The sequence below is a fragment of the Solanum verrucosum genome, unplaced genomic scaffold (assembly GCF_900185275.1).
Source record: "Solanum verrucosum unplaced genomic scaffold, falcon-dt-bn FXZP01000060.1, whole genome shotgun sequence".
NCBI lineage: Eukaryota > Viridiplantae > Streptophyta > Magnoliopsida > Solanales > Solanaceae > Solanum > Solanum verrucosum.
The window spans coordinates 8,940,901-8,966,720 of NW_026020129.1; the positions used below are offsets into that span (position 1 = coordinate 8,940,901).

General features: G+C 29.5%; 1 protein-coding gene across 1 annotated transcript; it reads right to left on the reverse strand.

Moving 5' to 3' along the window:
• Positions 1–164: 164 nt before the first annotated feature.
• LOC125826560 (uncharacterized) lies at positions 165–6,184 on the reverse strand. The gene is made up of 3 exons (XM_049505912.1): positions 5,358–6,184; positions 827–944; positions 165–691 (listed from the first exon to the last, which is right to left on the reverse strand). Exons 1-3 carry the CDS (start codon positions 6,165–6,167, stop codon positions 165–167), a joined length of 1,455 nt encoding a protein of 484 aa, XP_049361869.1. The 5' UTR covers positions 6,168–6,184.
• Positions 6,185–25,820: the final 19,636 nt, after the last annotated feature.

Below are 25,820 nucleotides of genomic sequence, written 5' to 3' on the forward strand. Positions count from 1 at the left end.
AACAAGGTGGTCTTAATCATTCTAGCTTAGCCATATTATTCTTCTACTAGCAACTGAATGACAAAAACAACCTTGAGAATTGAACATAATCTTGTTTCCCTAAACTCCCTGTTAACTATGCTATGGCCTGTGTTATTACCACACACTCTGCACTCTGCACTCTGCTAGCTCAACATGACATCAACTAACACCTCATTCATCAAAGATGCAAAAATGTCAACTTCCACTTCAAATATCACTTCTTGTTTCTGTAACTCTGTGTTCTTCCATTCCCCTCGGGTTTCAATGGCTCTAATGTAAGCCATCCTGTTTTCTTGCACCTTCCAATCTAACAGTACATCAATTGGTTTTCCATTTATCCAGTCTTGTGCTAATTCCAATGGTTTGTTCTTGAACTCATCATCACCATTGAGAATCCTTTCCTTGAAGAAATCAAAGAGTAATTTCTCTGTTTTTAATTTTAAGGTATAAGATGGCATTGATTCTTTCAATTCTTGAACCATGTCTAGTGCTTGTCTTTCAACTCTCTGTTTGTCCTCTTCCTCCTCATCAACTTCAGTTTCTGATGAATTGTTGAGAGGAGATTCACTCTCTGATTCTGAGGACGCGATTCGTTTATCTAAGTTGAGTGGTTCTAGCATAGTGAGACACTCGAATCGTTTGATCTTCTTCATGAGCTTCTTGGTAGTTCCTGATACAAGTATATTTATAGAAAATCAATTTTGCATTCTCCTATAATGTTTAATGGTTAAACTGGCTAGCTCTGACTACCTTGCGAAGCAAATAAAAGATCCCAAAATCACACTGCGATTGATTAGTAATTTACCTTCAACACGAGTTAATCTATGTTGAAAGGGTGAAGAGACCTCATCTTCATCATCAAATGGACAATCCAATGTAGACACTGGACTAAACTGTTCTTTCTCTTCATTAGGCCAAGGTTTCTGTAAAATAACAAGGAATATTAAGAAATATTTGAGGATTAGCTCCAAGATTAGAAAAGTAAAAAAATGACTTTTTGATTTGTGTATAATTAGAGAAAGATAAAAGAAAATAAATGATCAAACAAAGGGGGCTACACAGATCCAACATGTCTCTTAGGGTCGTTTGGTAGAAAGATCAATAATGCACGGATTAGTAATGCACAGATTGATAATGTAGGGATTATTTTTATCAAGTGTTTGGTTCATTGTTTCTTACCTAGTTTTGTGTGTGGTTTAAAACTCTACAAAAAAAATTCTTTTCAATTATACCCTTGAGTTATTATGGGATTTTCTATTTCATGTAACTGGATCAAGGTAGATAATTGACGGACAATATTTTTTTATATAGCATTTTAACTAGCTAGGAGAATAAAAATTTTATTGTCATGTTCACTATTTTCTCACTTAAATTATTTGAGAGTAAATAATTGTCATCTTAATAAATTGGAGTTAATATCTCAAAAGGTCACATAACTATAATAATTTATAGAGAAAATTTATTGAACTTTGTTTTGTATTAATAAATTTTTTTAAAAAACTCTTTATCATAAAATAAAATTTAAAAAATAAATAAATATAGCAAAATAAATTAAACTATTTTTATACTCGAGATGTTTTATATATATATATATATATATGCTCTTGTTTTAGACTATTTGTGTAATGTTTAATGGACTTCCGTTAAGAGGCAATATTTGACTTATGAATTGTTCTTAAATTCATACATCAACATTAGCATATTAGTCGGATTATAATATTTTATATTAATAATAAATAGATTAAATAACTCATATTTTAGAAACAAAAATTATATCTAAATAATAAAATTTGTAAGCTAATTTATTTAAATAAATTTATTAGTATAAATATAAAACATAAAATCAAGAAAATAAACAAAATGATTAAAAGGATTTGAGGGGGTATTTTTGTCTTTACCTAGATTAGTCCCATGGTATTAGAACAAATACCACCAAGTGGAAGGTATTAGTTATACACCCTATAATACCATGTAGGGTGTATAACTAATCCATGAACTAATTATACATAGATTCAAAATTCCTACCAAACATAGTACTAAATAATATCACACATAATACTTGGACTATTTCTCCTAATACTCCCTGTCAAACGACCCCTTAATGTAGTAGGGGTTATGTTCAGTTGCTCTCAATCAGTATGGCCCCTACCTTAGCTAGAGTATCAATAGAACTTAATAAATGTTGGTGTCAAATGTTAATAAACTACTTTAGACACTCGAATTGTAGTAGGGATTATGTTCAGTTGCTCTCAATCAGTATGGCCCCTACCTTAGCTAGAGTATCAATAGAACTTAATAAATGTTGGTGTCAAAAGTTAATAAACTACTTTAGACACTCGAATTTTATTTTTTTATTCCACTTCGATGGGACTGTCTGTCATCAGTGGGAAAAAAGATCCATCTTCAAATCATAAGATTAAAAGAAAACTATAGAATATATCACCTAAGTTTTATGGGCTCAATCTTTAAAATTTATAATTTGAACCCGTTATGAATCTATTGTAATGTACTTCCACGCATTTATGTTTTAGGACTACTAGATTCAGATGAACCTACTATTAAATTGTTGCATCAGCCTTGTATAGAAGAATGAGACTAGCCAAAAGGAAATCAAATTATTGATTTTTCTTCTAAAAAGTATATTCTTGAGTTAAAGGTATGCTTACACTTTACCCTTCATAATTTCACTTTGCACGAAGTCTTCGTGAAATTACATTAGATATGTTGTTATTCTAAAAGATACAAGTAGTTATTCCCCAAGTCTCTAATTACTTGTTCACTTTTCCTTTTTTAGTTGTCCATAATTACTTGTTCATTTTGACAAATCATGAAATGACATTTTTTTTTACATATTGTATCATCAATTCATTACTTTGAAAAAGGTAGAACTTCTTCAAAATTTTAAGTTTTTAATTCATCTACTTTATAATTAATAGGGGTAAAATGATAAACTCACTATATCAATCATTACTTTTTTAATAGGTGTGTCAATTCAAAAATGAACAAGTAGTTAGGGATATATATTACCTTAAATTAGATTACAATTGTGGAATATTCATTTAAGAATTTCCCAATCTCCTAGAGTAATCTCTTGAAATGTGAGGAAATAAATAAAAAGTATAGGAAAGTTATGGACACTAACTCCTAGTCAACTTTACTACTACTCCACTAGACAAAGTATGTGACTTATGTCTACCCATATTGAAATTACAAATTTTTTTAAAAAGAAGGGAGTTCCAGATCACTAACTAACATTTTATTTATTTTGATTTGAGTCACACTAACTAATTGACTAGCTTTTATAGAAAAACTTTTATTCTAAGGAAACATATGAGTACAAGTAATTTTGAGCTACCAAGGTCCAAGCAATAAAACAATTGGAAAATATAAATGTTCCCACATGCTAATAAATATTATATGTCCAAACAATAAAACTATCACCTTCTTCCTCTTTCCTTTTATGTTTGAATGATTATGCAAGTTAGTATTTAAAACAAATACCCTACGCACGACCGACACAAGTACAATGTGATGGATATCAATCTTCTCCTAAGTTTAGCTTGCCACAAATAATAAAAAGAAAAAAAAAAGAATCCATAATGTTATGATACACAATAATTGAAGATATTTATATACACAATAAATCTATTTTTTTTTCTTTTAAAGAGTTAAAATATATCTGATTAAATCACTTGGCTCATAATATAAAGACTTTAATCTTTTGATTACTATGTATTTCATTTATTCACTGTCAGTGATAACCTTCTACTTCACAACAGAAGAATGTATTGGTGCTATCTTGTTAGGAAGACGTAAACAAAGGGATTGGACCTTTCATATACTAATATAGTGAAGTCTTAAAGACTCTATAGAAATCATTACTATACATAGCAATTAAATTATAATCTTTTTTTTTTTTTGTAATAGTTTCTTTATCTCACTTGAAATTTGTATTGAAATTGCACCTATATTCTTTTGAGTTGATGGTCACCAGAAACAACTAATTTCTCATACAAAAGTAGTAAACATATCACCTGTATCTTTTTTCAGATTCTACTTATAAAATATTCTGAATTCGTTATTATTGTATGATAAAATTATTTTATATTATAACCGAACTAACTAGGAATAATAATTTTTGAATAAGAAAATGACATTTCATATTTGGTTTAATACATTCAACGAATTGCTATCCACAACAATTGTGAGGGTCAAAAGAGGGGGGTCCCGGGTATTTTAGGAAACAAAATATATCCGGTACTAATCTGCTATCTCGACTCCCACAATAATAATACTAGTCTAACATTTCTGGCCGTAGATTCCGCTAGGGGACAAACACATAGCGGGATCTACGCCGTTGGATCACCCGACTGTAACTTAGATGTCAGTATCGAGAAGCATGTGATAAAACCCAAAAAGTACCGCGCACGTGTACTCTTCACATTTACTACCTTTTTTTGCTCCTTCCTTATCGCTGTGAAAAATTCATTTCTCTAGAAAATTCTCATTTTATTTTTTTTATATATATACAAATATTATTTCAAATTTCTTACACCAGTTTTTTAAAAAAAACTCTATTTCAAAAATTTGAATTTACCTGCTTTAATTATACCTAGAGAATCGAAATTTATTTAATAGTATTATTTTTAAGTTGAACAAGTAATTATACCTCTAATAATTACCTATGTTTGTCTCTCTTAAACCTTTTTAGACTATTTTAATCCAAATACCATATTCAAAAATTTAAACCAATTTTACCGCTACAATTTGATTACAAACTCAAAACCTAACCAAAAACTAGTATAGTAATAGTCATACTAAAATGTGATTACAAACTTTTACAAACTTAAAATCTAACAAAAACTAGTATAGTAATAATCGTTCTCGATTGCTTAAGACAAAAAGCTACTAGTCAATGGCGTAGCCAAAATACCCTTATTATTGCGCTGCAAGTTTTCATTGGTTCGAAGGGTATTCATGATACAATATGTACCAATATAAAATAAGATTTGACTTATATTTATAGTGTAATTTTTTGATAAAAAGTGTTCAGTTAGACACCTTGATATCACCGTAACTCTGTCATCTAAGTAAGAGTTTATTTTAAAAATTGTGTTTAACTAATACTAATAATTGCTTTAAACTTTGCTAATGAAGAAGAGGTAAAATCTCAACTACTAGAAACTATTGTTTTACCAAAATCCACTATACAAGTGGATTACTTGATGATTGATTAAACCGATACTCTAAACGAGAACGATATCATCAAAAGAAAAGTAACTTTTATAATCGATATGTAATAAGTTATATAAGTTTAAGTTAAAAATGAAACTGACCTTTGTGTTTGGAGAGTTGGTAGTGCTACCGTGACTGCCTATGGTTGAATCTGATGAATCATCTCCGGTAGTTGCGCCAACTTTTTTGCTGCAAATCACATTTTCCGTTCCTAATTTATTCGAAGCTACGGCGTCGTTTACAGTTTCCATCGAGTTAACCTCCGAATTGCCGCTTGATGTTTGCAGTGAATTATCACTTGAAGCAGTGAAATCACTATCTGAAGACCAGGTGTTACTGTTACATTTACTCTTACTCACAGTCGTTGTTGAGCTATTTGAATCTCCGGCGATTTTGCCAATAACAACCGGAGAAAATACCGGCGATTTTAATTCCTCTTTATCTAACCGGTTGAATGCCGTCCACCAGTAGATCTCCTTATGATCGCCTCTCTTCCAGAAGCTTCGTTTCAGCTTCCGCGAAATACTCCTCGGAAAAATTGTCCTCATCATCGGCTTCTTCTTCTTCGACGTCGATGAAGACCTCACTCCGGCGAACGGGAGATGTTTCACGGCGTTAATCACCGCCACGGAAGCTTTCTGAAATGCAGAAACCTTCGCCGCTGCTGCAGTTGCTGCCGACGGCGGCGATAGTTTTGACCGGAGTATTGGTTTAGTTTTGTACGGCGGAGGAGGAAGTGCTGGTTGATACTTGTTCTTCAAGTCGATTTCGAGAAGAAATCGAACAGTAGTGCAGCATTGCCGGCGAGGATATGATCGGAAACCGCTTGATGAACAGGAACTCAAATCATCCAACAGGTAATCTTTCAGCATTAATGTTTTCGGCAATGGTTTCATCAATTTCGAATCCATAATCAAAAAACAGTTTGAAATTTCAAATTCGAAGACAAAAATACTACTTGAAAGTAAATAACAGTAGAATCAGATTATGAGAATGAGAAAGAGCATTTAATTAGTTACTCAGTTTAGTAGAGACAGAGAAAACTCATACAAAAAAAAAGCTGTTACTATTTCTGCAGCTTTAACTGATTGCTAACAGAGCAAAACAGTGAATGAAAATTTAAGAAGGGGGCCAATGGATGGTGAAATAGATAGGCAGCTTCTTCAGTTACTAATTTGAAGATCTCAAGAAAATTAGTATTACTGGCAAAATAAGAAGAAGAAGAAGAAGAAATGGAAGTTGTAGTAGAAGTAGAAGAAGAAGCATGGATGCTTCTTGTAGAGATTTTTTGAATCTCAAGTTTGATTAAATTAATGAGTTTGAATTTAGTTTAATTAAATGGAATTAGCTGGTGATTTGATTACAAATCTCAGCTTGTTAAGACTTGGAACTGACTATTAGTTGACCTTGTTAGATTAAAATAATACTCCCTCTGTCTTATTAGAACTTTTCAATTTTCGAGAGTTAAATAATTTAAGTTTGATAGTAAATTTACGCTTCAATATATATATATATATATATATTAGTAAATATGTAAAAAGTACTATAAGTTACTAAAATACTGTAAATAATAATTCAAAATATTTAAAAACCATATGAAAAATTTATGATAAAAAATAGATTTATTTGAATCTCAAAATTGAAAATAAAAATACATATCAGATGAATTGAGATGGAGAGAGTGTGATTTCTTTCTTCCACGCGCTGACACTCAGTTATCATGCGCGTGCAGCGACTATTTTGCATGGCATTAAATGTCATCGCTGGGATTGTTTTGCAACTATTATGTTGAGTTTTGAGAACATGGACGAAATTTGCACCTAAATAGTTAGAAATAAGATTTATGTATATTTTATTATTTTTTATTTAGATTTACGTACATAGTATGGTTTTCAATTTTTTCTTGTGGATCACATTATATATGATTTTTATGTAAATATATACTTATAAAGATGGTATTTGAGCCTTAAAGTCAATTTGCACGCATTTGAATTATTCAATCATATACTTATTAGCTTCTATTATCATGTATGTATGGTTGTTTGGTGGATATAGGTGAGCCACGTGTATTACGTTAACTGAATTAAAGGTTTTAACATATGAGAGGTAAATTAGATACATAAAAATAACAATAGGGGACCCTATTATTATAATAGAATTTGTGTCGCAATCAACTTGCACTCATTTAGACTATTCATCGAATATGATTTATTGCGTTCAATCAGCACATGTATATATAACTATGCTCACCAAATTTAAACAAATGAGGAGAAATTATTTAACTACTTTTGTCTCTACCTAGATTTGGATACTAGATTATAGCATAAAAGGGGATACTAATTAAGAAGGTATAGTATACGACTTGGTTAGCTTATAGATCTTGATAATTACTTAATACTTTTTTTGATAGTGTTCCAAATTTAAAGACATTCCCATTGAAAAAATTAGTTGGCCAGTTCAACAGATACAAATTTGAAGGAAATCTTTTTGTTGGATCAACTTCTTCTAGTTGACTTTTGTATCTAAATTAAAAGATCCATCTCTTCTTGCCTTAAAGCATTATTGACTTTAATGTCTCAATTTCTAACAAGGATATATATTTATTTATAATCATGTGTTCGGACCAGTTTTTACGTACACCAATAGAACAAATTGTCTAATGTTTTTATCTCTATAAAAATTTGAACGTGAGATCTGACGATTCTTGTCTCACTTCATTGACCACTAGATCAGATTCTTAGTATAATTTCTAATAAGGATATAAGGATACAAATTGAATTCCAATGCCTGTATGAGTACCACAAAAGAAAAACATTAGAAAAGTACTCTATTTATTATCTTCATAAATTTCATCAATGTCTAGATATATATTATTTGTATATATAACATTTCACCTCTCTGACTATATATACTCCATGTGACTAATGCCTTGAAGTTTCATGGCACCCAGTTATATGTTTGTGAAAGTTCTGGATATTGGAGTAAATTGATACATCAATGATATTGAAAAGTCCCCAGTAGAAGGATGAGTGGTAGGGTATAACAGAAGACCTTTAAATGTACACTCAATATGACATATTAGAATCTCCAATAAAAAATGTACCAACTTTTTTATGTGAATTTATCGAACATTATGTTAATTAATATTCAGAAACTGTTAATATATTCCAAACTGATATGACATTATTATTTGGAGACCGGAGAGTAAACAATTAACAAGTTAATAATTCTGATTTTATATATTTTTAATGTAACAATTGTATTACATTATGGGAAAGTTTTATCTTCCGCGTAAAAAATATTAGGTTCAGCCATTCAGGAGAACCGGTAATAAAGGGCTACACTTGTCTCTCCTGCTTGACACTTACATTGAAGGGAATTCATTCATTCAACATCATCAAGTGCATTCCTTTTTTTTTTAAATTTTCATTGGGGGTTCGAAATTCATATAAAGCTTCAATTAAATTTAATAGGATGACGCCTCTAATAATATAATGTTTGATTTTGAGTTTATTAAGGTGACACAAAAACGTTTAAAATAGCTTGCTAGGGAGTTTCTCTATAGGGCCTAGGGGTACAGATAGCTAGGTTACCTAGTCGATATGTTTTTCCCACCTTTTTGGGCACATTCTATTAAAATTCAATCTTTACCTAGTCTATATGTTTTTCCCAATTACTTTATCCATTTTAATTAATTAATAAATCTTTTTTAAAAAATATATATTTTAAAAAATGTTTGTTTAAAAAATGAGTGAAATGTATAATTCAAGCCTTAAAACTAAAATTGATATAGTGACTTGGTCAAATGAAATCTAATGAAAAATAGATCTGATTAGAGTAATTAAAAATATTTGGATGTATATAATTTTTTTGGAAAAGGGCCAAAAATACCCCTGTACTATTTGAAAAGGTTTAAAAATACCCCTCATTCATCTATTGGCTAAAAATACCCCTCAGTCAACCTTTTTGGTCCACTATTACCCTTTAAACTAACAACCTTATATTTTTTAAATTATTTTTATTATTAATTATTACGTGGCGTCTTTCTATTGGATAAAGTTTAATTTCAACCCACCAACTATTATGTTGAGTTTTGAGAACATGGACGAAATTTGCACCTAAATAGTTAGAAATAAGATTTATGTATATTTTATTATTTTTTATTTAGATTTACGTACATAGTATGGTTTTCAATTTTTTCTTGTGGATCACATTATATATGATTTTTATGTAAATATATACTTATAAAGATGGTATTTGAGCCTTAAAGTCAATTTGCACGCATTTGAATTATTCAATCATATACTTATTAGCTTCTATTATCATGTATGTATGGTTGTTTGGTGGATATAGGTGAGCCACGTGTATTACGTTAACTGAATTAAAGGTTTTAACATATGAGAGGTAAATTAGATACATAAAAATAACAATAGGGGACCCTATTATTATAATAGAATTTGTGTCGCAATCAACTTGCACTCATTTAGACTATTCATCGAATATGATTTATTGCGTTCAATCAGCACATGTATATATAACTATGCTCACCAAATTTAAACAAATGAGGAGAAATTATTTAACTACTTTTGTCTCTACCTAGATTTGGATACTAGATTATAGCATAAAAGGGGATACTAATTAAGAAGGTATAGTATACGACTTGGTTAGCTTATAGATCTTGATAATTACTTAATACTTTTTTTGATAGTGTTCCAAATTTAAAGACATTCCCATTGAAAAAATTAGTTGGCCAGTTCAACAGATACAAATTTGAAGGAAATCTTTTTGTTGGATCAACTTCTTCTAGTTGACTTTTGTATCTAAATTAAAAGATCCATCTCTTCTTGCCTTAAAGCATTATTGACTTTAATGTCTCAATTTCTAACAAGGATATATATTTATTTATAATCATGTGTTCGGACCAGTTTTTACGTACACCAATAGAACAAATTGTCTAATGTTTTTATCTCTATAAAAATTTGAACGTGAGATCTGACGATTCTTGTCTCACTTCATTGACCACTAGATCAGATTCTTAGTATAATTTCTAATAAGGATATAAGGATACAAATTGAATTCCAATGCCTGTATGAGTACCACAAAAGAAAAACATTAGAAAAGTACTCTATTTATTATCTTCATAAATTTCATCAATGTCTAGATATATATTATTTGTATATATAACATTTCACCTCTCTGACTATATATACTCCATGTGACTAATGCCTTGAAGTTTCATGGCACCCAGTTATATGTTTGTGAAAGTTCTGGATATTGGAGTAAATTGATACATCAATGATATTGAAAAGTCCCCAGTAGAAGGATGAGTGGTAGGGTATAACAGAAGACCTTTAAATGTACACTCAATATGACATATTAGAATCTCCAATAAAAAATGTACCAACTTTTTTATGTGAATTTATCGAACATTATGTTAATTAATATTCAGAAACTGTTAATATATTCCAAACTGATATGACATTATTATTTGGAGACCGGAGAGTAAACAATTAACAAGTTAATAATTCTGATTTTATATATTTTTAATGTAACAATTGTATTACATTATGGGAAAGTTTTATCTTCCGCGTAAAAAATATTAGGTTCAGCCATTCAGGAGAACCGGTAATAAAGGGCTACACTTGTCTCTCCTGCTTGACACTTACATTGAAGGGAATTCATTCATTCAACATCATCAAGTGCATTCCTTTTTTTTTTAAATTTTCATTGGGGGTTCGAAATTCATATAAAGCTTCAATTAAATTTAATAGGATGACGCCTCTAATAATATAATGTTTGATTTTGAGTTTATTAAGGTGACACAAAAACGTTTAAAATAGCTTGCTAGGGAGTTTCTCTATAGGGCCTAGGGGTACAGATAGCTAGGTTACCTAGTCGATATGTTTTTCCCACCTTTTTGGGCACATTCTATTAAAATTCAATCTTTACCTAGTCTATATGTTTTTCCCAATTACTTTATCCATTTTAATTAATTAATAAATCTTTTTTAAAAAATATATATTTTAAAAAATGTTTGTTTAAAAAATGAGTGAAATGTATAATTCAAGCCTTAAAACTAAAATTGATATAGTGACTTGGTCAAATGAAATCTAATGAAAAATAGATCTGATTAGAGTAATTAAAAATATTTGGATGTATATAATTTTTTTGGAAAAGGGCCAAAAATACCCCTGTACTATTTGAAAAGGTTTAAAAATACCCCTCATTCATCTATTGGCTAAAAATACCCCTCAGTCAACCTTTTTGGTCCACTATTACCCTTTAAACTAACAACCTTATATTTTTTAAATTATTTTTATTATTAATTATTACGTGGCGTCTTTCTATTGGATAAAGTTTAATTTCAACCCACCAACTATTATGTTGAGTTTTGAGAACATGGACGAAATTTGCACCTAAATAGTTAGAAATAAGATTTATGTATATTTTATTATTTTTTATTTAGATTTACGTACATAGTATGGTTTTCAATTTTTTCTTGTGGATCACATTATATATGATTTTTATGTAAATATATACTTATAAAGATGGTATTTGAGCCTTAAAGTCAATTTGCACGCATTTGAATTATTCAATCATATACTTATTAGCTTCTATTATCATGTATGTATGGTTGTTTGGTGGATATAGGTGAGCCACGTGTATTACGTTAACTGAATTAAAGGTTTTAACATATGAGAGGTAAATTAGATACATAAAAATAACAATAGGGGACCCTATTATTATAATAGAATTTGTGTCGCAATCAACTTGCACTCATTTAGACTATTCATCGAATATGATTTATTGCGTTCAATCAGCACATGTATATATAACTATGCTCACCAAATTTAAACAAATGAGGAGAAATTATTTAACTACTTTTGTCTCTACCTAGATTTGGATACTAGATTATAGCATAAAAGGGGATACTAATTAAGAAGGTATAGTATACGACTTGGTTAGCTTATAGATCTTGATAATTACTTAATACTTTTTTTGATAGTGTTCCAAATTTAAAGACATTCCCATTGAAAAAATTAGTTGGCCAGTTCAACAGATACAAATTTGAAGGAAATCTTTTTGTTGGATCAACTTCTTCTAGTTGACTTTTGTATCTAAATTAAAAGATCCATCTCTTCTTGCCTTAAAGCATTATTGACTTTAATGTCTCAATTTCTAACAAGGATATATATTTATTTATAATCATGTGTTCGGACCAGTTTTTACGTACACCAATAGAACAAATTGTCTAATGTTTTTATCTCTATAAAAATTTGAACGTGAGATCTGACGATTCTTGTCTCACTTCATTGACCACTAGATCAGATTCTTAGTATAATTTCTAATAAGGATATAAGGATACAAATTGAATTCCAATGCCTGTATGAGTACCACAAAAGAAAAACATTAGAAAAGTACTCTATTTATTATCTTCATAAATTTCATCAATGTCTAGATATATATTATTTGTATATATAACATTTCACCTCTCTGACTATATATACTCCATGTGACTAATGCCTTGAAGTTTCATGGCACCCAGTTATATGTTTGTGAAAGTTCTGGATATTGGAGTAAATTGATACATCAATGATATTGAAAAGTCCCCAGTAGAAGGATGAGTGGTAGGGTATAACAGAAGACCTTTAAATGTACACTCAATATGACATATTAGAATCTCCAATAAAAAATGTACCAACTTTTTTATGTGAATTTATCGAACATTATGTTAATTAATATTCAGAAACTGTTAATATATTCCAAACTGATATGACATTATTATTTGGAGACCGGAGAGTAAACAATTAACAAGTTAATAATTCTGATTTTATATATTTTTAATGTAACAATTGTATTACATTATGGGAAAGTTTTATCTTCCGCGTAAAAAATATTAGGTTCAGCCATTCAGGAGAACCGGTAATAAAGGGCTACACTTGTGTGTGTAAAATTTCAGAAACCAATAGTTGAATTGGGACATTGAAACAAGACGATGAACCAAGAAATGAGTGGCGTTGAGGATCAGAAGCAGCAAGATCAAATGCAACGTGATTCATCATAATGAGTAAAAAATAGATTGTGTGTTTAAGGATAAAATAAATTGGGTGAAATTGATCTTGAAATTGCTTAATAAGAATAGGGGAAGAAGAAAAATAGGATATTATGTTTAGGGGGAGAAGAGATGATCTAATCTTTTTATTTTTTATTTTTAATGGATCTTGTATTTGGGTTTGGGTCAAGGGATGTCAATATGGGTCGGGTGGGGTAGGAGAAAGTTTGGTGGGCTGAAATTAAACTTTATCCAATAGAAAGACGCCACGTAATAATTAATAATAAAAATAATTAAAACAATATAAGGATGTTAGTTTAAAGGGTAATAATAAACCAAAAAGGTTGACTGAGGGGTATTTTTAGCCCAATAGGTGGATGAGGGGTATTTTTAAACCTTTTCGAATAGTACAGGGGTATTTTTGGCCCTTTTCCGTAAAAAATTGGAAAGAGTTTTTTCTCGTATTTTTATTGTCTTTTCAATTTTCCGTTCTTTTTAAATTTCTTTCTTTCTCTCTCTCCAAATTTCTCTCACCCTCCTTTAGGTGTGGAGTTGGACAGGTTGACTTAAATTTGGATGGATTAAAATGGGTCAAGAGAATGAACGGGTCAAGATCCAATTCAATCCAAATTTGTCTAAGTCAAAATGAGTTGGGTCAAAACGGATCAGGCAATGGGTCATAACCTAATTTTTTCAACTTTTTCTAAGTTTTAATAACTTTATTTGTTGTTTTATAAGCTTTTAGAACCTAATAATTTTTTGTTATTATTATTACTATATATAACATATAAAATCAAAAGAAAAAATTAAAAATATTTTGACAAGATTTCTCAAAAATTAATTTGGATTTAGATTACATATTAACCCATTTTTTAATGGGTTGGATCAATAACCAACCCAAATCTAAATGAATTATGTCGAGTTGGATTTGAAATGGAGTGAGCTAACAAATGGGCGGGTTGGAGGGCCTCCTTCTATCTTCTTCGTCTTTCTTTCTTGGGAAAATTACATTAAATGGCACACATTCTTAGGTTATTATTCAATAAGGGTATAATTTAATTTATTTATTGTCAGTAAATATAGTTTCAATGTTTTTGCCATTAATAATGGGACCCACCACCTTTTTTTTATACCAAATCAAAGCAGCCTTAATTAGATTTTGTATATGATTTTATACAAAATCAATTTTATCTCTCCTAGCCTCATTCACTATTTTTCTCCTAAAATCACTCTTCTACTTTCAATTTGAAATTCGAATTCCACCTCCTCCTTCTAATCGTGTTTTCAATTTTCCCAGGAAACCGTCAAAATCGTGGGTGAATCTTCTTCTTCTTTTTTTTTTTTTTACCATTTTTCAACAATTGTATATGTATTATGCTTGTTAGTTTTTGATTATTTTTTCTAACAATTCTCTCATTACTTATTAGATTATCGGGTTTTTCAAAACAAAATAGATGATTCGACTCCATCTAAGAGGATTACGAGAGGTACACCATCGCATGTCCAAGTTGTTGACAATCCACCTTCGATTTCAATCAGTTTAACTCAAGATTTTTTAGTTAATGCAGGGTCTATGGTAAAATCTATACAAGTTCTAGATGAAAAATCTATTGAAGAATTGAGATCCAAGAAAAAAGATGATTCAATTGCACTTCAGAGCATCATCAACAATGCCAAGGCAAGCCGCATTAAAATTGTTGAAGAAGAAAGTAAGAGAAAAGCCAAAGACAATGATTCAGAGGAGATTGTGTCTGCTTCATCAGATCTGGACAAACCTGAAGAACAACATGTATTTGCTTAAAACAAATTTTTATCCAAATGTTTATACAGATATATTTTTTAGTATATAGATATCTACATATTGTATATTTCATGTTCAAATCACAATTTGTATTAGTTATTAGTATATTCTGTTTAGTTATATAAAAGATTACTTGAAGTCTATGTACAATTTCTGCTTAAATCACAATTGTTTATTGATATGTGTATAAATTTTTAGTTACATACAAATTGCTTGAAGTTTATGTATGTATATAATTATTTGTATATTAAATTAGTATATACAAAATTAACTGAGATATTTGTATATTTAAGTATTTTATTCATATACACATACTCATATACAAATTTTACAGTATATGTTGCAGCATACACAAAGTATCTCAGTGAGGGGAAAGACATTCCAGCAGCAATTGATCCAGAAGAAGTTCGTATCAGATACGCTTCATCTTTTGTTTTAAGTAAAGAATTTTATGTTATTTCCCTGGTAATATGTTTTTGTTGTTTTGAACAATCATTGTGATGATATACAAATCATATTACCCTTTCTTGTTTACTTGTTTATATGCATTCAAATTAAATACATTAATATACAAACAGTTATACCAATTTTTTCACTAGAATGATTTGTATGTATATAAAATTATTTTTCCAACTAACAGTCTTAAAACAACAAGATATTTGTATATTAACAAACTTAGACATTCTTGCTTAGAAAGTACGCATAATCGTTTACTAATACAAAGTATTTCAGATACATATACCATTATAACTACGCAAGCATGCATATACATAAGAACTACGCAACCATACATATACGAAGATGGTTCAGTCGTCTGAGGAAAGAAGTTGGTATGGTGTTTCATACGCTATAGAACTCTATTTTGGAAAAAATATTTGATTTTGGACGTTTGGCTTGAATCATGGAATTATGTAAATTTATTATTACCGTATTTAGCACTCATGTTTCAATTCATTCAAAAAATAAAATATTGTATAAATTTAAAACAAAAAAACGTTTTATACAAAATTAAAGCTCCATAGCAAACTAAATTATACCCATGGAATGTAATTATGTAAACTATACCTATACCTATAGAGCGTTATTTCATTAAATCCGTTTGCCATATATGAAATTTTCCCTTCTTTCTTTCTTATTTCAGATTTGCCTCTTCCTCCATTTTTTTTCTTTTTCCTCTGTCTCCTTCGTCGTTGTCACCATCGTTGTGTCGACTTTCATCACCTTTTTATCACGTTCTTCTTCTTTTTCTCTTTTTTTTTGTTCTTACTTATATGGGCCGTTTATTTTGATTTGGAAATGAGAAAAATTAGTCTTTGATAAGTTGTGAAACAAATTCTGTAGAAATCAAGCAACTACGATAGTTGTTATAAAAAGTACAATGGTTATTGCAATAACTTGTTAAATCTCATAGTGCATAATCTCTTTTTCTAACAAAAATAACTTCAAACAAGTAATGAAATATACAATATGAAGTTATATAAATTTTGGAAACAAAAATCATACAATCAACAAGATGAAAGGAAGAAGAGTCAAGTCCTCTGAATTCACAAAGTTTTTTAAGGAAATTATTCCCCTCAAGTACCCGAAATTATGAAATATGTCCTCCCAGGATAAAATGACTCACGACAAACAAATAGTGGTACCTCAAATTTGTTGTCCAGCGAACCACTCAATGACTTGTAATCACACTTGAAGTTTATGGAAAAGCAGAAACTTTTTTTCCTTACTGTATAGTGTTTTTCTTCTTGTAAACTTGTTTCAAAAACTTATCTCAATATCTGAGAAAGATTCAAAAATTTATAGCCTATAGGTGAGCACAATGATTGATGCATGATATGTGAAAAGGTAGCCTAGAAATACGAAAGGTTACATGAATCTGTCATGAGTATTCATGAATGGAATAACTGCAATCATACTTGCAGCACTTTCACATTTTTAATTCACCAATCTTTATTCTATGTACCATTATCTATTCACACATTATACAATGAACCCAACACAACTATGATAATTGCTACATCAACTTCAGTATTTGTTTGAACTGTTACAGCAATTTCAGCAATTGCTTGTATTATTACAACAATTGTCGAAATTATTATAATAAATGACATTGTTTAATTTTCTGATAGTAAGTGAATTAGAAAAGGAGTCGGTTCAGTAGATGGTGATGATAATAGCGGATGAAAAAGTGACGGTGACGTCGTTGGTAGTGGAAGGGGTGAGGACAGTGGCGGCGGCGACGATGAGGGGAGGAGGGGGTAGGGGTGGAAATGGGGAGGGAAAAGTAGAATCTTTGTGTAAATAATAAAATTTGAGGATTTTAAAATTAATGTCATAAACACTAATTTAAATTAATTTTAAAATTATCACCTCTACTTAATAATGAAGACTTGTGTCTTTTTTTCTTAGTTTTGCAAAAAAAAATATTCACCCTTCTATGTTAGTTTTGTGAGTTTATCTTTTTACATGACATGTTAGATCTGACTCAAACTTTATAATATACACTTTTGTCTTTTTCTACAAACAAGTTCAAGAAAACTACAATGATTTTCTTCAAGTTTCATCGACCAAAATCAACTCAAAATATCATTAGTATAAGTAACGAGCCTTCGATTTTCTACCGCGCATATGAAGAAAATGGGATAGGGGGTTGGGAACCCAATTGACCTAATTGGACTTTGTGGACTTTTGACCATATTGTGTTGTAATGTACAACAGCCCAATATGTCCGAATCACCATAATGACATCTTATTTGGGCTACATTTGGTTTGGGCTTGAAACTGGGATCTTAATGAAGGCCCAAATAACAATGTTGTATTATTAAGAGCCCAAAACTCAGCACTAAATTACTCACACATTAATATTCACTGGAGGAACTTTCACATATAGCTACTCAAAAATAGCCTAATTATGCTCCATAGCTATAGTTTGCTAATTACGATTTGTAGCTACATGTTATAGGAGGAGAGTGGCGAGCGAGACTAGGAGAGGAACTTTCACATATAGCTACTCAGAAATTTTTATTTGTCATCCCGATAAATTGATCCATTAGAACACCTTACTTGAAAGTCAAAAGATTTTGATTAATCTTTTATTTTGACTTGATATGCCACCTAATTTGACATATTACATATAATATGATGATAAATATTTGCCTTGAACCCACATTGGAATATCTTAATACACATTGCACTAATGAAGGTGGCTCACATTTTGTAGGATGACTATATTATTTCACCTAATTAAAGTTGGACCATAAATCAATGTATTAGATTTTAATGATTACTTGTGTTCAAACTTTGATAATTATATGGACCAATACTTCTTGAATTTAGTACTTAGCCTATAGTTTATATGGATTATATAACATATAATCTAAATGTATGCACATAATTTCAAAAGCTTTCAACTCACTGGTCAATTAAACAATCACAACATTATTGTGGTCTTATTGCAGCTGCAATTATTGTTTTTTGTATTTAAAGCTTTAATTATTACAATAAAATCTTGGGTAGATTTTTCAGTTTATTTCATTAAATAATTTTGTATGATAAAAAAACTACAACATAGCAAACCCCATGTATTGTTTTTTTTTTTTTAATTTTATTTTATTTTTAAAACACACGTCGAAATAAGGACTGTAACTATTTAACAAGCAGTTAAACTTTCATTTTTGTATTCCGAGCCATCTTTTTTGTTCTTTCCAAATTACTTACCTTGAAGGCTTGAACTTTAATGGCTTGTTTAACTTTGTATGACTGACTATTTTCAAAATTAGTCACTTTTGATGCCTTGTATTAAAAATTTGATAAAATTTCAAGTTTAAATCTATGATTTGAAGTTCAAAAGTGATAAAATGCAAAATGAAAATTCAAACCACATCTCTAATTTTGAAAAAAAGTGACCAACTTTTAAATACAAGACCACGAAAGTGGCCACTTAGTATAAACCACTAGTGGTTTAGGGTAGCTAGGACAGAACATTTCCTATGAAAAGATTCTTTATTTTTATATTTCAATTTTTTCAACTAAAATAAAATAATCACAAACACTCATCACTTTCTTTGATAATCGTTTTCGCGTTCAAACTCAAAAAATTACAATAACTTTTTTTTCTTTTCATTTTGACAAAAAAGCTAAAAGTACTTCGTAGTAACAATCAAGGGAACACTCATGATCAATTAAAAGAAAAAGAAACCCAATTTTTAATCGGACAATTCCTATAAAAATCTATTGGAGTATGATTTTTGATGATTATTAGTATCTAAAAAAAGAAAAAGATAAAGTTATCATAATTATAGCTATCGAACCATTAAAACATCTTTTATTTTTTTGAGTTTGTGGGGTATGGTCTAAGTAGGGGTAGGGGGCAATTCTCTAGTGGGCCCTCATCTTCTCCTATTTTGACACATATTAAAATTATAAGTACATATAAATAATATAATAATAATTTATTAGTAAGAATATAATTATGTCAGCCACCACTTTGGGTGTTATATTGTACTCGTTCCTCTATCTGAATTTATGAGTGATCGTTCAACAATTTAATTTTAATCGTAAATTCAAGTATGAAAATTTTATGTTTTTAAAAAGAAAATTATATATTTAAATATTACATAAATAGTATTTAAGTCAATAATTTAAGATATATGAAAAATTACCGTTAGAGAAAAACTAATTTAAATTTTAAAATTCAAAAAAGTGTACATATATTAAGACATAAGTGATTTTTTCCTCCTATTTCCCTAATCTCATTCTTTGTTTGTTAGTAGTAGTACTATATAAGAGGGTAAACGTTTTTTTTTCTTCAAAAAAACAGATAATAAAAATAAAAAATAAAAAATAAAAAATAAAAAAGGAAGAAAAAGAAGATGCATTGAACTTGTGCAAATGTGGAGCATTGTCGATACTTAATTTTTTTAATAGTAATAAATAAAGGATAAGTATATATGTACTTTTTTAATGGGAAGAAATATTGTTTAATTAAAGGGTAGTTGATGTCCTCAACTTCCTAAAAAAGGAATAAGTTGTTATAATAATTCGTCAGATTCTTCTCATCATAGACTTTGAATTGTCAAAAATTGAGGAAAAAGAAGATTTGGGTAGTTAATAAATTATAAGTTTCAATTAATTTTTTTAAAAGAACCAATTGTCTCAAGTCTTCCAACAATAACGTCTATCCACATTGATCTTAAAAAAAAGAAGTAATGGAACCTTTTTTTTTTTTATTTTAAGAATTTGGAATAAATCCTTTGATTGCTTGCAATTCTGAGTAGATTAAAAAAATTCACAATTCTTTTGAAAGGTTAAACAGTATATGACGAAGTTTCAGGTTATCGAGTACGTGACTCTAGATAGGGGGTCATGTGGAGGTATACATGTATGATATATCACTGTCTATAGTGTTTCGGTTATCACATAATTTTATTATACTTTTGCATTGTTTCTTATCATTTGCTATATTATTCTCTATATTATCTTTTTTTTCTTTATACCGAAATTTGTTGTATTTAGGTCCTTCAAAAACAATATCTCTGTCTCTATGCGATAATGATAAGGTCGGCATAGGTTAACTTCATAGAAAAGTACGAAGAGAAAACTAAGATGGAAGGAGATACAGAGGAGGACAATAAGGAAAAAATTGAAGTCATAAAATAGATAATTTATTTTATTGATTAATTAAATAGGTAATGTATATTATTTTTTATCTTACTTTATAACTAATTATGATAATTTTAGATTATTTGACCGAGATGTCAAAAATAGTTTATTTTGAAAAATGCTTTTTGGTCAAAAGTGCTTTTTTGAAAAATAATAATATGAGAAATGTTTTTATTTGTCGATTGCGTTTGACCAATATATTTAAAAGTGTTTGTAATTGTTAAATACGGAAAAAGAATGTCATAACTAAATTTAATTTAGGAAATCTGAATTTGTGATATTACAATTTCGCCCCGCCATTCCTCCCTCAAAGAAAAATATTTAAAATAGATCCAATGCACGGTTTTCTTTTGTTGTGAATATTGTATATAATTGCAAACTATTAATTCAAATTAAATGCTACAATCATAGTTTGATTTAATTGTATCTCATAGCAAACTGTTGCTATTTCGCTTCTCTCCTGGTGAATCTCGCTCGCCACTCTCGTTCTCGCTGGGCAGTCTCCCTTGCCTCTCTCGCTTTTATACAAACACAAATGTATAAAATGCGTTTGTGTTTGTATAAAACGAGAGAAAATTGTATATATACAGATATTTTCGTTCCCCTCTCTCCCCTCTCCCAGATCTCGCTCGCCACTCTCCCAGATCTTCCTCGCCACTCTCACTCGCCTCTCTCACTTTATACAAACACAAATGTATATATTGCGTTTGTATTTGTATAAAGAGAGAGAAATTGTATATAAAATACAAATGCATATATTTTCGTCCTATACACTTATGATTATACAAATACGATCTTCCCTTGCCCAGTTTTCTTTTGTCTTTCTCTCTTTATATAAACACAGGTTATACAATTGATCTTTTGTATATATATTCCGAAACAAATTATACAATTGCTTTGATCTTTTGTATATGTAGAGCGAAATATACATATTTATGTTTGTTATGGAGCGCAATTATGCAAACAATAGTTATAACATACAAATATGATTTTTATGTCTGCTATATGTGAAAGTTGCTCTTTTTTTTTGGGAGAAATTAAACTACTTTTAAATATCTAATTATATTAATTAAAATACTTATTTCTTCACCATAAGTTTCGCTAAACATGCTCATTCTCTAAAGTGCATATTTTTCCTTGGAAAACACTACATTGTAGCATTTCAAAGCTCGAACAAAGTGCCATTAAATACTATTTTCTCTATTTTAATTTTATTGTCATATTTATGTTAATCCATTTTAAAATAAATAGTAACCATTTTGATATATTTTAATTTAAAACCATAAAATTCAAAAATCTTCTAAATTTTCTTAAACTTCGTGCCTAGTCAAAACAAAACAATTACTCCCTGTCCCTAATTACTTGTCCACTTTTCTTTTTTTTAGTTGTCTCTAATAACTTGTCCATTTTGACAAATCAAGAAAGGATAAATTTCTTTATCATATTAATTACTTTGAAAAAGGTAGAACTTTTTGAAAATCTTAAGTTCTTAATTCATCCACTTCATAATTAATAGGCATAGTATGGTAAACTGACTATGTCAATAATTATTTTCTTAATAGGTGTGCCAATTTAAAAGTGGACAATTAATTAGGAACAAAAGAAGTAAATTAAAACAGAGGGAATACTAAAACGAAATATAATTAGCATGAATAAATCCTAAATTTAATAGTTGCATAACAAAACTCATCGTTAAATCTTGTTTAATACTAATAATTTAACGATAAATTATCAAATTTTGTTTTATCTATGAGTACGTAGCCAATTTCGATTTTTATTTTTTTATTTTTAGAGCGGAGATGTCGGCCATGGATTTTAATAAGATAAAGTCAAAAGAGATATAATTGGTTCAACGAATAAATAGAATTTCGGCTATGAGATTCTAAGGTAGAATTGTTTAGTTCCATCATAAAGACAATTAGACTACTTTTTCCTATAATTATTTCTTTTCAAATCCATTTTAAAAAGGTTGTCTTCTAAATTGGACAAATTTAGTTTGTCACCAGGCCGACCTTAACCAACTTTGAATAATAACCAAAAAAAAAAAAGTATACTTTTTCAAAATTTGTGATGTGGATACATATAATATATGATGTTTTCTTTCATTCATCAATTAAAGAAAAAGGGAAAAGGAAAGGAGAAGGAAAGTGATATGTGTAATGTGTTGAGAATATAATCAACTAATAAAAGTGTGTTCTCTCTAACAGCTTAAACTTTTAGATGAGATGATCACACACTTCAACATGGTATCAGGGCAAGCAAAGGTCCTGAGATCAAATCTCACCGTCACCCAAATCAAAAAGAATTTTCACGTGCTTGGCCATGAAAAAAAACCAGGCCCGCACGTGAGGGGGCGTGTTGAGAATATAATCAAATAATAAAAGTGTGCTCTCTCTAACAGCTTAAGCTTTTAGATGAGATGGTCACACACTTCAACATAATGTGTTAGTCCTCCGTAACACAATCTTGATACGAAAGAAACCTTCTGTCATAGAGAAGAGATTGAAAGTTTGGGTCTCCTTGATTACTCTTCCTCTCCTTGTAGGTCGAGAGTTGAATTATATCCTACCTCTCACCTGAACTGGTTGAAAAAGATGAACTCGCACCATATTTTTTTCCGAATCGAAAGCCCTAATTAGAGATGTAATTCCAAAACGCAAACAACTTCTGATTTTCATTTTGGTGTTATATATTGATGTTTTGATAAATTGCAGGAGGAATCACTTCTTAGTTCTTACAAAGTTTTTTTTTTTTTCACTAATAAATCCTAATTTGTGTTGCGTAAAGCTTATTCAAGGAGAAAATGTTTGTTATAAAGTTTTTTCTATTCTTTAAGTTTGAATTCAAAATTTGAAATTTCTGATTAAGAACAAAGAAATTCTATTTATCGGACCACCGCGAGTTTGATAGCTAAGTTTCATGATAATGACTTACTAATGTTCTTAATTAACACGGTTGATATAAAAGAATTATGAACTCAATTGTGATTTTTTGAAGAGGCGTGGGACCCAAATGACATGCATTTTAGTGTTTTGTCACGTTTGAGCATACTCTTCAAATGACAGTAATTGTTAGATTAATTAGAAGTTAAATGTACCATTTTTCAAAAGGTTGACAAATTTCAATTAATGATAAGAGTTTAATATTCTAGCTTAATAGGGGTATATTTAATATTATTAACGCATAGGCATGTTTGCTTTAATTAATATCACTTATAAAACAAGCTTCTTACCATATAATTGATGTCAATATATGTTCAAATCTTAATGGACATAATTACTTGATACTTATACTAATGAGAGATACAACTATTTTAAAAAATAATCACAGTGCACAACTAACCTGAACACTACAATTATTTATTTGAATGTTATACTCAAACCCTATGTTTTTGTTTTTGTTTTTATATTTTACTAAATAAGATAAGAATCAACGCTAAACCCGTCATCATCATGAGGACAAAGGCATCGACCTCATGTAAACATTTTCGTACAAATATTTATAATGACAATAACAATACATTAATGAAGTTAACCTAATTGTGTCCTTATTGATCTACGGTTCCTATTTTTGGATGTTCATGTTTGATATAGCTACTTAATAGGTTTGTTAATTTATGTTGTGTCAACATCCAATTATATATGTGGTGGGCCTAAAATTATTCTATTTTCAAAATTAACTTTGTTGTTAGCCTACTATATAGTTTCTTGCACCTACATTTACGAAAAAAGAAAAGAATAGAAGAACATGAGTTGCTTGAGATATGAGATTTATTAGTGTTCGAGAATATAATTAAGAAAATAAATATATGTATATCTCTTTGATAATTTAAATTTTAGAAGAGATGATCATACATTTTAATATAATATTGAAAAAGGATCCATCTTAATTCTTAGTTTTCCGATGTTAAAGCCTCTTATTAAAGACAACACATTGCATATGTCCAATTCTGAATGTGAGGTGTTTATATGTGTGTGTGATTGAAGAAGTCCCACATCGACGGTCTTTTAATATGGTTTGGGCAACCATCATCTCTAAACTTGGTTTTTAGAGTTGAGTTAGACTTGATATCCATTTCTTTAATTTAATATGATAACGGCATAGACAATTAGTCGAAAATCAAATCTCATTGTTATCTATTTTTGACTTTTTATGGGCTTGCACACGTGATAAAAGAACCAGACTCGCACGTGAAGGGAGCATTGAAAATATAATTTAGAAAATCAAAGTGTGATCTCTGTAATAACTTTTAACTTTTAGATGAGATGATCATACGCTTCAGTAACACTCAGTGGCGGATCCAGGATTTAGAGTCTGTGGGTGCCAAATAGACTTATCGATTAATTAATTTTATATTTGATTAAATTATTTGTCTTTTCGATATATATCATAAATCAATAAATAAAATGTAAATAATAAGATATTACACTTTTATTGAGTATTTAATCAAATAAAAGAAAAGTCAAAGGAGTAATATGTAATTAATTTAATTTAAGTCAATAACAATTATAAAAAAATAAAAATAAAAATTGTGCCAGTGCTTGGAGCCTTTTTTTTTCTTAAAAAACGTCTGCATCAAATTTCTCAAAAAAATAGGTACAAATGGGATTCGAACCCGCAACATCAGCCTTCTAAAGTTGCCCTCCTACCATGACACCACAAGACAATTTTGTTCTGTGGGTGACACTCTTTATATTTATATAAATATTATATATATATACCTATGTATATATAGAGTTTCCGTCGAAGTTCAGGAGTGGCGTGGCACCTCCAAACCTCTGCATAGATCCGCCACTGATAACACTGGACTTAATTTATCTCCACTATATAATATAAATAATTTATTTATTTTTATCATTATTACAATTCAACTTGTTACAATAAATTGTATGTCGTATCTTTTGAGAATTTTTACATTACACTATTTATAAATAGTTATCTGAATTTCAATCGAACCGACGGGAGTATAGAAACTCATGTCCATATATTAATTTGTATGTACCACAAAAACATTTATTAATGCAACCAATACTCCGGTTTTCACGGTGG

Coding starts and splice junctions, on each gene's coding strand:
- LOC125826560 (XM_049505912.1), bottom strand. CDS start 6,167: ATGGATTCGAAATTGATGAAACCATTGCCGAAAACATTAATGCTGAAA. Junction 945..5,357: donor CCAACTCTCCAAACACAAAG/GTCAGTTTCATT, acceptor GTTATTTTACAG/AAACCTTGGCCTAATGAAGA. Junction 692..826: donor TAGATTAACTCGTGTTGAAG/GTAAATTACTAA, acceptor TACTTGTATCAG/GAACTACCAAGAAGCTCATG.